General features: G+C 41.1%; 1 protein-coding gene across 1 annotated transcript; it reads right to left on the bottom strand.

Annotated features, from left to right (window-relative positions):
• Positions 1-121: 121 nt before the first annotated feature.
• LOC308290196 (uncharacterized protein) lies at positions 122-7635 on the bottom strand (the record flags this gene model as incomplete). The annotated part of the gene is made up of 6 exons (XM_080731971.1): positions 122-1230; positions 1852-1980; positions 3589-3660; positions 4008-4154; positions 4526-4588; positions 7476-7635. The coding sequence occupies 6 exons, from the start codon at positions 7633-7635 to the stop codon at positions 950-952; spliced, it is 852 nt and encodes a 283-aa protein (XP_080588097.1). The 3' UTR covers positions 122-949.
• Between the last annotated feature and the right edge of the window lie 11288 nt (positions 7636-18923).

Genomic DNA, 18923 nt, shown 5'->3' with positions numbered 1-18923 from the left:
ACAATGCTTTTCAATGTGTTTATTGACAGGAAGACTATTTTAAAAAAAAGTAAAACCTTTTCACGTGAAGGACCCCAAAATTATGTAGTTGTCTGTGGACCCCTATCTGACATTGTGCGATGGACCCCATAAAATTATATTTGGCATTTGGCAAACATTACAAAAATCTTAACCTTGTCTTCTTCATGATTTTTCAGGCATTTAAATTTAAATAGTATATATCTACAAGCTCACAATGTGATGCATTGCATCATTGTGAGTGTATAAATTGTCTACTTACGAAAAGATGCATTTATACAATGAGTTCCTAATTTAGCTTGGGAACCCCTGGAACCTCCTCAAGGACACCTCAATTGGAGAACTACCTCTTTAAAGTAATGGTACCAGTAGCAGTGTTACATACACCGATATAAAGTGATGGTACAGTACCAGTAATAGTGTTACATAGAATAGACCAGGACACTATAAAGTAATGGTTCCTGTAGCAGTGTAACATAGAATATAGAATAAACCAGAACTATAAAGCAGGGGTTTTCAAAGTGGGTGCCGGGGCCGGGTGCCACGAGACAATATGATAATATTTGGAATTTATTTGGACACTTAAAAATATATATTTTAAACATAGAAGTAAAAAGTTATTTTCAGTCAGTTCATTATCTCAACCTTTTCATCGCAACATAATCGCTAACATATGCCGCAAATATAAGATGATGGGAATGAAAATTAGGGGTGCCTCAGATGAAAAAGAAAATATTCATAGGGGTGCCCTGAGCCAAAGAAGTTTGGGAACCCCTGCTATAAAGTACTGGTTCCTGTAGCAAGGTTACATAGAATAGACCAGGACACTCTATAAAGTAATGGTTTCTGTAGCAGTGTTACATAGACCAGGACAATCTATAAAGTAAGGGTTCCAGTAGCAGTGTTACTTAGTAGAAGAGACCAGAACACTCTATAAAGTAGAGACCAGAACACCATTGAACACGGTGCGGTTGTACACATCATCATAGACCCTGTCCCCTGCTTCTAAGGTCATGTAAACCCTGTCCCCCGGCCACAGCTCTAAGATCATTCCATTAGATATGTGTTCACTACGTCCATTTTCGCTTTCACAGTTACCCACGAGTCTCTGGCCATTTTTATAGATGTAGATGCAGAAATCCTCATTTGACCAAACGCCGAGTGCAGTAAATGTGAAGAGATAGACTCCTTTAACTGGTGGGTGGAAGACACCTGTGAGAGAACACAAACACAAATTAAATTAAATTAATAGAAACAACAAAGTACAAAATACAACACAAAATGCAAAACAAAAACTTGCTAGCTTTCGCCGTGGACTGAAGACTCACCTTTTCAGACTCCACCTAAAGCAGCACTACTGAAACACTCAATGACCTTACAGGAAGCTAGTTAGTATTTTTGTGTTTTTTTGTTGTTTTTAGAATCCTTCTTTTCTTTACTGATTTATTGTTTTTTAGATTGATACTCATATGCATTTGTTATATTGTTGTTGATGTTCTGACATGTTATCTTGTTTATTATAGTGATGTATTATCTGCTTATTGTAAGTCGCTTTGGATTAAAAGCGTCTGCTAAATGCCTAAACTGTAAACTGTAAACATTTACAATATGGAAAAAGAAAATACAAATAAAATAAAAAAGGAGAACTACAAGTTGTGGGCTTGTTTTTGTGGTGATTACTTTCCTCCCCTCTTGACTACTGATAACTGATTTCAACACACCACTAAAGCATTATTTGATGTTATTTATTCATGTCTAATAGCCTGATGGTATGCAAGTGTGTGAAATGAGTTGGTGAGTGTCTTTCTGTAACATGGTTTAATCACCACCTACCTGTAGATGGATTGTATGCATTGCCGATGTTAGTGAAGACCTTCTTGTAGACCAGAGTTGTATCAGAACCATATGGTCCAACTTGTCCAGAATTAGTCAAACCAGCAGAGAAGGCCACCGTTGGTTTGTCTGTCAGCACGGGAGCATTGACAAATTGTTTATTTTTTGTTAAGCTAATACACAAATGTTGCAGTATAGCAGCTCATCAACTCCAACAAGACAGGCTATTAAAACAAAACAGTCACTAAATATACTCCATAGAATATTAATGTCTGACAAATGCAGAGGCAGGATTTATTATTATTTATTAAGTACTTAAGTACCCCTGTTCTGGAGCAAAAATAGCAGATCTAAAAGCACGCAATATGTTGCACTGGGCTGTGTTGTGCAGATGTAGATCTGCTATTTTCAGTGAAGATATTAAGTGTAGAACGAAAACAGGAGAGGTCCTAGTAGAGCTTTTGGGGATCCAGGAAACAGGGTTTAAATTCAGAGGAAGTAAATTCAAATAAATGATCAGATCCTCATCACTGACATTATAATAGTGGATTACTTTGGTTATATGTAACACTGTAAGTGTGACAACATCATGTGCACATCATCTATACTATAATTTTGCGAATGTCTGAGTGAGTGAGTGAGTGAGTGAGTGAGTGAGTGAGTGTCTGTCTGTCTGTCTGTCACAGCGTTTCTCCTCGGTGGCTGGAGCAATTGATCTGAAATCGCATCACCATCAGCATATGAACACACCTGACATAACTGTGAAGCCCGTTTGTCACTTTCACAAATCGTATGCTGTATATTAGCATTTTTATGGTGTATCTATATCTATTTAGCCTACAGTACCTTTTGTGACCACACATGTTAAGGGAGGGGCGCTGTTGTTCAGGCCATGCACAATCACACACAAACCCACACACACACACACACACACACACACACACACACACACACACACACACACACGGGGGGGGGGGGGGGGGGGTGTGCAGGCAGGTCTGTAGCCATTAAACGAAACGGGTTTCTTACATTGATGCTCCTACATCATGCAAGCACCAGTTAAAGTTACTTTCCATCCCTCATATACTGTGTGCACAGTGCACATCCCATAACCCACACACTGCACATCATTTTGGAGCTCATATCTTTGAACGGGTAAGGGCTAGTTATATTAATGGACAGGTTTCTGGTCCACGTTACACTGATAAGAAGTAGATGCGTGCGTAGGTTCGGTACCAAAATTAGCCAATGAAACCAGCGCTCCCCAAAACAACAGGTTTGGGGATTGGTGGGAATTGATTACATGATACATTCAGCTGTGCATTTAGTCTCAATGTTTGTAAACAAGAAACCCGTCTATAACCACTTAAACCTGACGGGGTCACCCAGATATACAAGATCTGCTATAGTATCTCTGCCAGTGCCAGAAATAGCAGATCTACAAGCTCACAACATGTCACATTGTGTTATGAGCTTGTAGATCTATTTCTGCCAAATGTTTGCCAAATAGTTGGTGTGGTAGGGATATTTTTAACTATGGGAACTGATAATAAATTCACATAGATTACAAGTTTAAAACTTTTTTAGGGGGAATATAATGCTTAGTAGTCAGTCTTTATTGTAGAACAATGTTTGCTAAACATACTTATTTTAAACAATTAAACATACTTATAGATATAGACTATTGTATTAGTATATAAACATACTTATAGTATATTAGTATGTAAACATACTTACTCCACAGTATCTGCACTTTGCTTTCAGCAGCAGTCAGCCTGGTTTCTATGGTGGACAGCCGAGGAAGATGAGCTGAAATCAGTACAACATTAGAATTAAACCTAAATGACAAAATGGCCACCGCTGCTATGCCCTTATTAGGCCACCACACTATTAAAGTTGCCCAAGTGTTGCTTTCCCCCAGTAGAACAGAGAGATGTATTTCACTAGCATAGATCTCTCATTGTAAAAATGGAATGCGGAAATGCTTGTTCCATCTCAGTGAGAAACCCCAATGTTTGGAACTACAGCAGGCAAGCAACATCAAAGCGTGACGGAACTCTCTCTATTCTATATTACTGCTTGCCTTTAGCAACAACCACACTAATTAACACTCTCCTGTCTGTGATCACTGAACATCATTGTGTTCTAATAATTACCTTGACATGCTTTCTTCAAGGTCTCCACGTTGTTGTCACTGCTACTCAGCCTGGTGTGATGGATCTGGACCCGATCTTCAGTGGTGCTGAGCTTGGTCTGTAGGTCTGTGAGCTTTTTTTCACTGGCATTTAATTTGGCAGCCAAATCTGAAGAAAATTGATGATTGTAAATGTAATGATTGTAAACACACATCAGCCTGTACTGTATGGGGTGCATGGACACTTGAGTTGCACATTTGAGTGAAAGTTTATTTTTCACTTTTTACACCAATTTGTAGATAATGGTCTATAGAACAATGTTGGTTCGAGTGTCAAGAAACCAGATTGAAAAAAAATATATTTTTTTGCCCTATATCAAATTACACCTAACTTCTATTAGGCCTGGACAGTCAGTCATTTCACTTCAAATTTGAAGATGAAGAGTCTATAGAACAATTTTAGTTTGAGTGTCAAGAAACCAGATTGATTTTATTTATTTATTTTTCCCCAAAATGAGTGCCTATCCTCAATAGGCCTACCTGCTTTGTGTTGATGCAGTTCCTCTATCTTGGTTTCACTCGCAGACAGTCTGGAAGCCATATCTGTAAAAAAAGAAATAGAGAAAACGGACTCAGAACTAATTCAATGGAGGAACAAACACTTAAACAGGAATAGGCTACCACTCATTTTCAACACTGAACCATGTCATAATATATGTACCTTAGAACTGTTGTGTGGAAATAAGACCCTTCTGAGTTGCCTAGGTCATGTGATCAGTGACATTGGCGGCCTCATTCACAAGAATGAGGCAGCCTAGGAGCCGAAGAATACAGCTTCCGTATGTCACTGATAACATGTCCCCAATAATCAATTCCAGTTCTAGCTAGGAAACACAGAAGGGGGAGGGGTCTTTTCTTCAGCTCTAAGGTTTAATTATGACATGGTTAAATGTTGAAAATGAGAGGTATTCCCCTTTAAGTAAAAGTATTAATACTGAAATGTAGATTAATAGTTTAAGGGATATTCCACTTTCAAAAAAACTCTGCCTTGCTTGGGTCTGCCTCCCCAGGCTCAGGGCCTCTCCACATACACACCCATTGTAACTTCAAACTCCATTTTAACCATGATAGATTCATTAAAAACACCCATTATTTGTTCTGGTGACTCCTATTACCCTCCTAATACGTGAGCAGGCCGTGTTTTTTCGATAACTGTTTTCATTTAATTTTAATAATGTCTTATTGTATTTCATTTTTTCCATTTTCCCAAATAATTATTAAAAGTAAATGAAAAAAGTTATTGAGAAAACACGGCCTGCTCACGTATAGGAGAGTATTATGAGTCAACAGAAAAAATAATGGGTGTTTTTAATGAATCTATCATGGTTAAAATGGAGTTTGAAGTTACAATTGGTGTGTATGGGGAGAGGACCTGGGCCTAGAGGGCCTGATGACATTTACATAAAATATCTAAATACTGAATCAAGCAAATTAAAAACTGTTCAGGGTGTTCATAAAAGCCTGGTTAGACGATAAAATGACCAAAAGTTTTTTGAAAGTGAAATATCCCTTTAATACTCTGTTACAAGTAAAAGTCCATGTTCAAAATTGTCTTGAGCCGAAAACTAAAGTATTGGCACCATCAACATGTACTTAAAGTACCAAAATTAGAAAATACTCAGTATGCAGAATGTCCCGTTTCACATTTCTTTCGTAATGTATAAAATGAATTAAAATCATTTGAAAATAGATCTACAAGCTCACAATGTGCATTGTGAGCTTGTAGATAGGCTATGTTCAAATGGCCTAAATGTATACAGGGCTGAAGTGGCAATGCATGTTTTGTAATAATAATCTAAATCCACAAAGTAACTGTAACTAAAGTTATCAAATCATTTTAGTGGTAAAACATATACAATATTTGCCTCTCAGATGTAGTGGAGTCCAAGGAAAAAGAAGAACATAGGAAATGCTCCAGGTAAGTTAAAATACCTAAAAAATATACTTAAAGGGGAAGACCACCCATTTTGAATACTAGAAGCTGGGCCGCCCGACCTGGCCAACTCGGAACAATGTAAATAGGGAATGAATGCCCCGCCCTTTAATGCAAACCCCATTATACCTGTTTTCATAGGACCCGTTTTGACCATCTGTCTGCCTGTGTCCATTTATGCCCATATATGGAGATATCTGTATCTGTCTGTTGGCGTCCATTTTATGTCCATATATGGAGATCACTGCAGTTATAGTTCTGGGTCCATTTTATGCCCATATATGGAGATATCTGTCTATCTGCGTCCATTTTATGCCCATATATGAAGTATCTGTCTGTGCCTCCAACTGTGTTGCAGACACAGTGCCGGTTCCCCCTTTAATGCAAACCTCATTATACCTGTTGTCATAGGACCCGTTTTGAACATCTGTTTGCCTGTGTCCATTTATGCCCATATATGGAGATATCTGTATCTGTCTGTCTGCGTCCATTTTATGCCCATATATGGAGATCTTTGACCATCTGTTTGCCTCTGTCCATTTATGTCCATATATGGAGATATCTGTATCTGTCTGTCTGCAATCCATTTTATGCCCATATATGGGGGCATTCATTTTATGCCCATATATGGAGAACGCGCGTGCCCGTGGGACGAACGGTTCTCGAGATACGCGGATTACATACATACATACACACTCACAGAGATTTTTTGTTGACTCATGTGGCGTACGTGATGTCAGAGCCTTTTATGAAGTGATGTCACAATGAGTCAGAGCTTTCGCCGATTTCCTCCGGAACAGCCTGATGTCAACAATCAACCCCGCATAAGGAGATTCCGAACGTTTCGCGCCGGTTCGGGAAAACCGCGCGTCGGGTCGGGTCGAGACCCGGCACTGCACTCCGTGCCGCGGCGGGGAACGCGCGTGCCGAATCTGAAGCCGGTGGGACGAACGGTTCTCGAGATACGCGGATTACATACACGCAGACACGCAGAGACTTCTCGCATTTATAGATAGATTGAACTATGTCATTAATATACCTTAGAGGAGTTGTGTGGAAATAATAAAAAAGTTCCCCCTCTTCTGTGTTGCCGAGAACTGAAGGATTGATTTTGGGGTTTGTATTGTAAAGTACAATGTGTGATGTCATCAAGTTGTAATTTGCAATGCAAACCCCAAAATCAATCCTCCAGTTCTCGGCAACACAGAAGAGGGGGAACTTTTTTATTATTTCCACACAACTCCTCTAAGGTATATTAATGACATAGTTCAATATTCAAAATGGGTGGTCTTCCCCTTTAAGTACAGTACTTCAGTCAATGAATGTACTTACTGTAGTTACTTTACAACACTGGTGAAATGATTAAACATTTGAGACATATTCCAAATTGTACGTTTAAAACTACTGTCAGATATCAAATATCTAAATATGGAATCAAGCAACTTAAAAAATGTTGACTAAAGAAAGACCACTCATGTTTGAAAGGTGAATCCTAACTTGCATCATGTCCTCCTGTGTTGTTCTTCAGCTGTTCTTCCAGGTGGCTCATCCTCTCCTCCATGCTGCTCTTTAGCTGTTCGATTAGCGAGTTGACCTCCCAGCGGATGTCATCAGCTTCGGCCAGACAGAAGAGGAAGAGGAGCAAAGCAACCTTCATGGTGATCCCAGATTGTGAATATATCAGCAGGCCGGATGAAACCTTGTATTTATGGGATGTCCAGACATTGATTGGTGTGTTCAGGGGGGAGTGACAGATATATTGTATTCCTGTTTGTCACTGGATGGGGTGTGGGGGTGGGGGGAGCATCTTTGGAGCCAACTGATTCGTTCCTTCATGGAATGCACGCTTTTTGTGGAGGTGGAGTTAGCTGTTCCTAAGAGAGGTGGTTCTCAAAGGTTTTTTTATTTTTATTTTTAATTTTTTTATTGATTCGTTATTTTATTAGACAGAAATGGAGAACAGTTGGCGATAGGGCCTTTCTGAGGATCAATTTTTTGAGGATCAAAGTGTAGCATTGTGTTGGACACATGATGTCCAGTCCAACTCAGTGCAACTCTATGACCACCAGTGTTTAAACATGTTGATATAATATTGATCCAACTTCTCTAACCTTGACCAGCTAGACTCTATCTGCCATTGCTAACTCAGTGTGATAGTGTCTCTATCTGCCATTGCTAACACAGTGTGATAGTGTCTGGCAATGTGAGGCCATATGCTCAGATGCTGACCTGGTGTGTTGACTGTGTTCTCTTGTGGCTCAAAGTTTAACTCAATATTTAATTTCAACATCAAAAAGAGACATTTTGTTTCCCCCCCAAACTTACACAAATGTATGAATCACCAGGGACGTGCTGGCCATTGGGAAAAGCGGGTCAACTCCCGAACGGCCGGTTCATTCCCGGCAGGTCCAGGCCGGCCATTAGGAAAAAACTACAAATGAAATGTTGTCCTTCGTTCCATTTTGGGGGCTGGGCGGCCAACAAAGTGAATCATCACTGTCGGGCAGAAACCTTGTATCTCCAAGTTTCAAATTTGTAATTTTTGTTTTCCGCAAAGCAAAGCCCTGCAAAGCCCTGCTTCATCATACAAACAGCAGATCTACAAGCACACAACGCCTCGCACCGCGAGGCGTTGTGTGCTTGTAGATCGGCTGTTTTCACTAGTTTAAATCCTTTTTTAAAGGATAAATACAAAACAAATGGTTTTGGACATACAAGGTTTCCACCTGACAACGACAAAATATAACTAATGTAATTGGCCCACTGGCTTGTCACTTGTCATGATCTGAAATGGCAAATCTTTGAGTAGCAGCAGCGCTATAGAGAGAGATCTCTCTCTATAGCGCGCAATGAGGGCCTCTCCAACTCTTTTTCCCGGGCTGAATCAGGGGCCCAGCACGTCCCTGTGAATCACTGAAGCTCTATTTCATTTCAGAAATAGTTAAAATAGCTCACAAGCTTGTAGATCTGCTATTTTTTCAATATCCACAGTATAAAATGGGGCTAAAGGGGTTAAACTGTTCCTCGCTTTGCTGGGGACCCCTGAAGGGTCCCTGGCCGGATTTGAGAACCACTTTTTTCTTGTTTGCACACACGCGCACACAGCTATGGTATAGATCCCTTTGTAAAGTCCAAAGTTCAAGTTGTTTATTGTCTTGCACTCAATAGAGCCGGCAGCAGCACTGCAGAAAGTCTGCAATTTTACCTTCCACTTACATCCAGTTCTGATTTGCTCTGATGTGGCTACAGCGACAATTCTATTGACCTCATTCCTGGTCGGCTCAACAATGATTTGAGTGAATGACTCGACATTGATACACCCTGTTATTTCTTTTTTGTACAGTATAGATAGACGGGAAACAGGGATGAGAGAGAGAGAGAGAGAGAGAGAGAGAGAGAGAGAGAGAGAGAGAGAGAGAGTGATCAGGTCCTCCCAAGTAATTCTAAGTAAGTCACAGTGTTTAACTATTTTTTTTTACATAATTTTTATCCCACAGTTTTTGCAACCCATTTTCATGACGTTATGATAACGTCCTCCGGTGACTCCGGTGACGTTCAGAACTAGGCCAGATCACAGCCCATATGGGGATGATCTTGACGTCATTACCAGGATGTCATATGGACTTATGGATTATTGTTATCTATCTATAAATGCGACAAATCTCTGTCTGTCTGCGTGTCTGTCTGTTTGTAATCCGTGTATCTCGAGAACCGTTCGTCCCACCGGCTTCAGATTCGGCACGCGCGTTCCCCGCTGCCGCGCGGAGTGCAGTGCCGGGCCTCGACCCGACCCGACTCGCGGTTTTCGCAAAACGTTCGGAATCTCCCTATGCGGATTTGATTGTTGACATCAGGCTGTTCCGGAGGAAATCGGCGCAAGCACTGACTCATTGTGACATCACTTCATAAAAGGCTCTGAGATCACGTACACCACATGAGTCAACAAAAAATGCCATGGTTACGTATTCTGATATTCCTATATGGGCATACAGTAAAAGGACACAGGCAAACATAATGGTCAAAACGGCTCTTATGACAACAGGTATAATGGGGTTTGCATTAACTGTTCTGCTGCCCTTGACGACGCTCACCGTCAGTGAAAGGGTTAATACCATGGCGCCGTTGACGGCGAGGACTGTCAATCTTACTGTATATACAGTAAAGATATTATTACTTACTGTACGTCACTCCGGTCCCGCCCGCATCGGTAATGTCAGCGATTTGTTTACAACGCATGTCGGGCGTGCACGCGAAGTTAACGTCCTCCATAGTAAATCCATTGAGAGGCCCATAAAGAGACTTCATTTTCTCCAAAAGGGACATTCTTATACAAAGGATGGTCTCCACTCTCCATACTATACACAAAAGCTGGGCGCAGCCATGTTCTCTTCTGGGCTCATCAAAGATCTCCATATATGGGCATAAAATGGACGCAAAAAGACAGATACAGATATCTCCATATATGGGCATAAATGGACACAGGCAAACAGATGGTCAAAACGGGTCCTATGACAACAGGTATAATGGGGTTTGCATTAAAGGGGGAACCAGCACTGTGTCTGCAACACAGTCGGAGGCACAGACAGATACAGAGATCTCCATAATGGGCATAAAGGGACACAGACAAACAGATACAGAGATCTCCATATATGGTCATGAAATGGATGCGGACAGACAGATACAGATATCTCCATATATGAGCATAAATGGACACAGGCAAACAGATGGTCAATACAGGTCCTACAGAGATCTCCATATATGGGCATAAAATGGACGCAGACAGACAGATAACTCCATGTATGGGCATAAATGGACACAGGCAAACAGATGGTCAAAACGGGTCCTACAGAGATCTCCATATATGGACATAAAATGGACGTAGACAGATAGATATCCCCATACTGTATATGGGCATAAATGGACACACGCAAACAGATGGTCAAAACAGATCCTATGACAACAGGTATAATGGGGTTTGCATTAAAGGGCGGGGCATTCATCCCCTATATACATTGTTCCCGAGTTGGCCAGGGCGCCGACTAGATGCTCAGCCGCCCGAAGGGTGGCCGAGCTTCTAGTTGTTTGTAATGTTAGTTAAAATATGAGCATGTAAGTTTATATTCTGGGACATATCTGACTAGTTATATTTATCTGGCCTGTCTCGGACCCTCTCTGATTAATCCAGGACGTCCGTTTTCGTGGGCGGGATTTATGTTGGTTGAAATCAGGTGATATTCTAGGCCAGATCTGACTAGTCATGGTTTGACTTGATCTGGCCTCAATCGAGACGTCACTGATTGGTCCAGGTCCTGACCGTGCTTGCTGGGTTCCCTCTCCCATACACATTCACTGTGGATTTTCTTCCTGTTTAATTCCTAAAAAAAGGTGTGTGTGTGTGTGTGTGTGTGTGTGTGTGTGTGTGTGTGTGTGTGTGTGTGTGTGTGTGTGTGTGTGTGTGTTTCGCTTTTCACGCACATTGAAGTGATGTACTCAGCACCTGTCGACATAACTGCAATATGAACTAACTAATATCCATGAAGCATTATTCTCTGTTTCGAATGCATGATATGTGCAAATGTTTGCTATATGTTAACTCACTTTTCCCCACCCTCACATCACACTAGAACACTAGCATCCCTATTCTAGGCATGCCATCCTTTTCAAACACTTTGCAAAAATAGACGTTGTGAACGTGTAGAATGTAGATCATCTATTTACAGTCAGGAGATTTGGTGTAGCAGTGGGGGGGAAAGCAGGAGGCCGTGTACAGACCAGGGGCGCAGCCAGAACAGAGAAATATGGTGGGCCTGGCAACTTTAGGGTGGGCCCAGGGTGGGACTCTTGCGAACTTTCGGGATTATTATTATAAAAAAATGTTTTCTGTAAATTATTAGTGTTTTTGGGGGTTAAAACGGGTGCGGGCGGCAGTATCAATGAACAATAATTAATAGGCTAATACAAAGCATTGAGTTCCCAGCTGCACTTCATCCCAACAACACATTTACAAATATAAACACTCCCCCTCCAAACACACAGTAGCCAACTGCTGCTAGTGTAAAAGATCCATCACTGGAGCAAGTACTGTTCATTTATTCATATTAAGCAAGATGATGATCACACAAAAAACACTTTTTTTTTTGCCTTTCTTTTGTGCCAAAATCGATGGGTGGGCCAGCTTTCTACATGCCACCCATAAAAACATGCACGAGCATAAGAGCGCGCCGCTGGGGTCTACGCAATAGGGTTCAATGGACGCCGAGTGACGTTCATGATGTAATTACGTCTCGGCATAACACATTTTGGCACGTAATTATGTGCCAATCTCCCACACAATGCACCTGGATTAGCTACTTCCGCATGCTTCAAAACACCACTGAGCAACTTCATTGAAGTGAATCGCTGAATTTATATATAACTCTATGGGTTTGAGTGGGTAAACACCACACTTTGCAGCAGCAATCTGAGTTGTGTTGATGTTGGCACATTGTGCACAGCTCCTGAGCAACTATACACTTTAGACAGATCAATAGATAGAGACCGTAGTGCTAATAAAATCACTTAATGCAGTAGTATGGTTGTCCATCTCTGTTCTCTGGCGGGTGCAGTCCCTTTACAGTTTATGCTTGCTGCTGACTAGGCTTGCACCTCCTCCCAAGCTTCGTGGGACATAATGAAATTAACTAATTAAAAAGCACTGATCACTTCACACTGGGTGTGATTTGTTTTCCCTTCCTATTAGATAGAGACCTTTATTGTCCCGTGAAATCCAGTCGCCAGAGGCAGCACGGCAGTTAAGGTACAGATACAGAGTAAGAAGAAGATACAGCAAGGGTATATGGAGTAAGGGGACTCCTTTGTTATAATTACTATGGCTTACCTTTATTAAGTATTCTTTATTGAAGGACATCCGTCGTCATGTTACAGTTTTTCAATCAATACATTTCTTTGGTTTGTTTTGGGGCTTTTATGCTTTATTGATAGGACAGTAGACTGATAGGAAATGGGGAGAGAGATGGGGAGTGACACGCAGCAAAGGTAGTCGGGATCGGAATTCGAACCAGCGACACACTGTCAGGCTACACTGTGGTCTGCGCCTGAACCATAGGCCAGCGGGTGCCCCGAGGTTATCCATAGGCTTGAGATAAAAAGCGTGTATATAAAAGGTAAAATACAATATAATATACCCATAAAAGGACATGAGAGAGTCCATAAGGTTGTGAGCGTTGATTCAAATTGGTCACATTTGTATTCTATTCTAATAACCTAATGTTTAAGTGTGTATTATTCCACTATCTTTTTGGTCTGAGGATGTCCCCCCTCGGGATGCCAGCTTCCAGTTGGGTTTGGCTGTCATCCGTCATCATTTCAATTTCCTGATGTGCATCTACAGTATCCTCCTCCCAGCATCTGGTTCATTGGTTAGGATTTCTGTAGCACTAGCGTTTTACGTGGCAGGATCGCTGCGCACAACCCCCTTAGGGGGGTGGGTGGAGTTGGTCTGTTAGTCTTCTCCCCAAAACCTATAGTCCTCCAGGCAATGGATGACAGACTCACGCCATGAGACCAGACATGTTATGGGTTGTGTTCAAGCTGCCACGGCACGTCAAGCCCGGCCAACTACTGTTACCATGTATGTGGTATTTTGCTCCCAAATGCTGCAAAATGACCACTACTGGCAACGCGAGACATTATTCCACTATAGGCCTACGGTATATTAAATCTCTTATCAGTGATTCTGGTTCTTAACTCAAGATAATGAAACATTTTGAGGGTGTCAGGAAAGCGACTCACTAGACTGAATACATTATCGGCACATTCTCCTCACTGTAAACACGAATAGTATAGACACTTCTATGCCAACCTCCGTCGCTTACCCTTTCAAACAGCTTGAGGTGGAAATACTTTCAACACGTTTCCACTGCGTTTCTTATACTGAAGTACCTAAAGATGACATCAAATGACAAGTGCTCTCCCTGGGAGAAGTTCACATTTACCCTCACACGCAGGTCTTTAATCCTCTTGGAAATAATGTGCTTGTGCTCGCTGAAAGCGGAAGCTAAGTGAGATGATCGAATTACACGGCGCGGAGGAGGTAGAGGAAGTGAGTCTGCTCTGTATCCTTGATATAGTAATGAGTCGGTGGCACATTCTAATTAGGAAGCGATGCTACAATGTGATATATCCTGGATATGAAGGTTTTAAATTGTGCACTGATTAAAACATTCAGTCACCCCTGTCTCGCCTGGCATCGAATCGTGCCCGAACTACTCTGCTTGTACAGTAACTCTCTCCCACACATTGTCTCCCTTTCAGTTTTACAACTCTCTAAGAAGGAGTACTTAAAAAGGAATAAGAAACAAATGCAAAATAAAACTTAGTTTAAAAGCTCCATAAATACTGTACATCAAACACTCCAAGCTAAAAGTGAGTCCCGCACAGACACTAACACGGTAACAAACATACACACATTATTATGACCTTACCTTTCAAGTGTGTTTAAAATCAAAGACATACACCTGGGGGTGCATGTCTGCATCTCTCGATTGTGTCTGGGAAATCTCAATATTCCTAGGTCCAATTTGTCCGACTAAGGGTTAGGTTTAGGTTTAGATTTAGGCATAGTTTTACTAAGGTTAGGGTTAGGGTTCACCAGGTTAGCATTCACCAGGTTAGCATTCACCAGTGTCGGACTAATGGGATGTCAGACAAATGGGACTTAGGAATATTGCTACGTGCCTGATTGTGTCATCTCTTCGGGGGGACTGCCCATAAGTCTGTCATCTCAGGGTTAGGTTTAGGGTTTGGGTTTGGGTTAGGTTTAGGTTTAGGTTTAGGGTTAGGCTTAGGCTTAGGCATAGTATTACTGAGGTTAGTGTTGTTGGTTTGTGCACTAGTTTTGACTTGATATGAGATATCCAAACAAATTAACAAACCACTTCAATATGATGGACGTCATGTAAAATCACCTTTGGAGGATTATAAAAGTTCACTTTGACACTTGTTTCATGTCCATTGCTCTGTTCAACTCTCTCCACTGCAGTTCAACGTAAACGCTGTGGAGTCTTGCAATGCATCTCATGTCTGATTTATGATTAGCCGTAGGAATGTGTTGTGCGTATATAGCAGATCTCCAACACTACAATGTGTTGCTTCCGCGCCACCTTGTAGGCTTGTAGATCAGGCTTCAGTAGGAATGGGCATTTATTTTGACATGCAAGACCAAAACAGCAGCTGTGACTGGTGCTGTTTATTTCTGCTGTTTTGATCTAACAGTCTGGGATGATTCCCGCTCCTGGCCACTCCTGTTGTCTTTTCATTCCCGTCACGTCCCCATCATGGCTTTAATACAAATTTTAATCCCGTTCTGTGGGAATCCCGTGGGAATCATGCAACCCGTGGGAATTCCTGTCAAATGTCATCCTCTAATGCTCAACATGTAGGCCGGGGCCTTCTAGTGGGCCGTGAAGATATTGCATGTGCTCTACCATTAACACTAAGATATGAAGAAAGAAAAAAACAATGTAGAAACAATGTCATGGAATTTTGTCTTTAAAACCTTGGGAAAATGATGGTGAATAGGAGACCTGGAATTGTGTCACTTTAGATTGTAACCACTTTAAAGAGTCATGAAACACAAAATCACTTTTTCTATAAATATAGTATTGACCAGAGAGAAACACCCAAACACACACACACACACACACACACACACACACACACACACACACACACACACACACACACACACACACACACACACACACACACACACAGGATGGGACGTTGGAAACTTGTGGATAGGGTTCACGTGGTAAGCTAGCAAGTCAACACCATGGAACAGAGAAATCTGGTATCTCCGTCTAGTCTATAATTTGCATAGTTCTGTAACGGTGGCGAAGCATCTTTGTTATACCAGCCAATTATCTGTGAATATTTCTAATTGCTTCACACCTGAGAATGTGTTGTGATTCATCGAGTCACAAAAACAGTCAAAGTATGATGACAGCATTTACAGGCCTGTGGTGATGAAACACCTCACTGTTTAGTAAAAAAAAGAAGAAAAAAAGGCAGCTGGTGGGGACGTTTATTACACGATAAAATATAATTCATTTGTACGGTTAAAATGCAGAACATTTCCATCCAGCATCAATTTTCCATCAGTCTGTATTATAATTGGCACATTCTAATGGTATGTCAATGTCACCAATTAGTGTCTCATTTCATAGATCGAGCCCTCTCCTCAGGATATTCACTCCAACACTAGTTTGCCTACAGAAGATTATGCAGTCCCCTGCTGCTCCATGCACACAAAGTCTCTTCCTTGTGAACGGATAATGATTCTCTTTCAAATGGTAATAGTCTCTCTTAATGAACGAGGTTGTGCGAAATGGTGTGCCTACATTAAGTTTGTTGTCGATCATCCGGACTGTCCCATGCTCTCCTTGCCTCCTCTGCAATACTCTAGTGGCCCCCTGGGAGGCGTCCCTGGTCCCTCATATGTACATAATAATATAGGCATAGCAAGCCAAGAATGTGCTCTTTCCAGTACTTAGTGTCTACCTTGTTACCACATTCTTCCTTTCTTAACACTCTAGAGGCCTGCCCATACTCTCTCCGAAACCAAACCTTTCGTAGGAAAGGTCCGGTTCATCTACAACATTACCCCGAATTAGAGTTCGGAAAGCTACATGTCGAAAAGTCGGAAGTTCGGTTTTGGAGAGAGTTTTGACAGGCCTTAATTCCTCAACCGTTTCATGGAAGGCCAACATATCCCCATTTACGGTAGCCTATCAATCCCCTTATCCTACAGCAATTGTAACCCCTTTGTGGTGTAATTGGAAGTGGAAAACATACATTTAATGATTTACATGTGGATTCATAATCCATTATTGGTAACCAACCAATGCCATAAATGGTGTACTACTGTATGTTCGAAAATGTGTTATTTTTTGAGCGTTGAGCCTCTCTCTCTCTCTCTCTCTCTCTCTCTCTCTCTCTCTCTCTCTCTCTCTCTCATATTATGTCTCCTTTTCCCTCCTCTTTCTGCCACTTTTCTTGTTCCCTTGTTGTTTGTTGTTGGACAGATCACACAAACAAGGCAATCTTTCTCTGACCGAGTACAAAAGCTTTTATTTCGAAAAGCCTATCATTGTAATCCTAAAAAAAAAGAAAAAGAAAAAAACAGGGTAAGGGGTGGAGATAATAGGCAGCACAATATTAAGCAGGGATGTATTTTTCCATGATGCTTTGAATCCTTAATGAGCACCATAAGATAGATGTAGATATTATAGTCACAAGCTCTTGTTAATGCTTTTCATTATAAAACCGACAGACAGAATCACTTTCAACCTTGTGTCCTCATTGTTTTCACCAGGTTCGACAGGATCAAGACCCTCTGTCTTATCGTTTAGATTTCATTTTTAATATGTTTTATTTTTTTTATTAGTGTGGTTGCCCCTGTAGGGCAACCAAACTAGTAGGGGAGAGCCGCCTCAATTGTAACGCGTCGTAATTGTAACAAGCACGTTATCTCTTTATTGGTCAATGCCATCATGACGTCAGCGCATCAATACTGTATGTGACCAGTGCCGTAATGAATGTGTCCAGGCAGGAAGTAAGAATTATTTGTATCCAGCCTAGACAGAGGTATTGCAGAAAAACTGCCTTTTCTCAAAATGTGTAAAAAAAATTTGGTCTACACATTTTTTCTTTCATGGTGCTGAGCAAAAATCCACGTGGTTGTCTGCAATTCTGCATGTATCTGTTCTTCATTTAATAGTTTACATCGTTTAAACCGGGGGTCAGCAACCCGCGGCTCTAGAGCCGCATGCGGCTCTTTAGCGCCACCCTAGTGGCTCCCTGGAGCTTATTAAAAAATGTATGAAAATGGAAAAAGATGGGGGGAAAATATATTTTTTGTTTTAATATGGTTTGGAGGACAGACATGACACAAAAATTCTTAACGTTTTCCAATGCTGTAAAAATGTGTAGACTAAATATTAAATTTCAACATTCTCTCCAGGATGCGCTGCAGGGAAAATAAACATTTAATCATGAATGCTCATTATGTTTTTTTTACCTACTTAGTCATTTTGATAGTAGGCTAATATTCATGGGTTGCATTTGTAGTCCTATACCAGCCATTGTTAGGACCAACACAGGTGTTTTGATTAACATAGAACATTGGTTCTATGCCAATCAGACAAATTGAACGCCTGTGTTGGTCCTCAATATGGCCGGTTTAGGACTACAAATGCAACCCATGAATAGATAATATAGAAACTTACAGCATGTGTTGCCTTCATTATAAGGCTTATATAAGGCTAACCTGTTAGGTGTAATCAATGTATTTTCCCATGGAATTCACTCAAACGCTCAAACTGCTACATTTCATAATTTTCTCGGGACAGCGTCCACTTTTGGTTTAATAACTTACAACCTGTTTTATCAATTGAAAAACCTGAAGTGGTTAATGATAGCAGACATATATGTCCTTTGCTTGAAAATATTGCATATGAAGGTAAATATTTCTCGGAATAAATTAATGAAAAGTGAAAAACATTACAATTGAGGTGGCTCTCCCCTACTTGTCCGGCTTGTTCCATCTTCCATCTCAGTCTCAAGTAAATAATGGAGTATGGAGATGGCTGACATCATAGATGTCTGACATCATAGACCACATGAGACTGACACAGTATGTCCATATATGGGCTTTCCAAGATATGGGCTTGATATTGATGGGTTCTCCATATGGGCATAAAAGGGACAGGGACTGACACAGAGATCTCCATATATGGTCATTAATGTATTAGTGAATGAGTTTCCCCCATTGAATTGAATTCAAGTGGTAAGACGAAATCCATTTGTGAAATTCGCGTCACGGACCTAGGGTTGCCACCTTTCAGAAATTGAAATAAGGAACACCTCTTCCGGGCACGCGGTGCG

This window comes from Nannobrachium achirus (genome assembly GCF_963921795.1).
Source record: "Nannobrachium achirus genome assembly, chromosome: 8".
NCBI classification, from domain to species: Eukaryota; Metazoa; Chordata; class Actinopteri; order Myctophiformes; family Myctophidae; genus Nannobrachium; species Nannobrachium achirus.
This window is presented reverse-complemented; position numbering and strand designations above follow the sequence as displayed.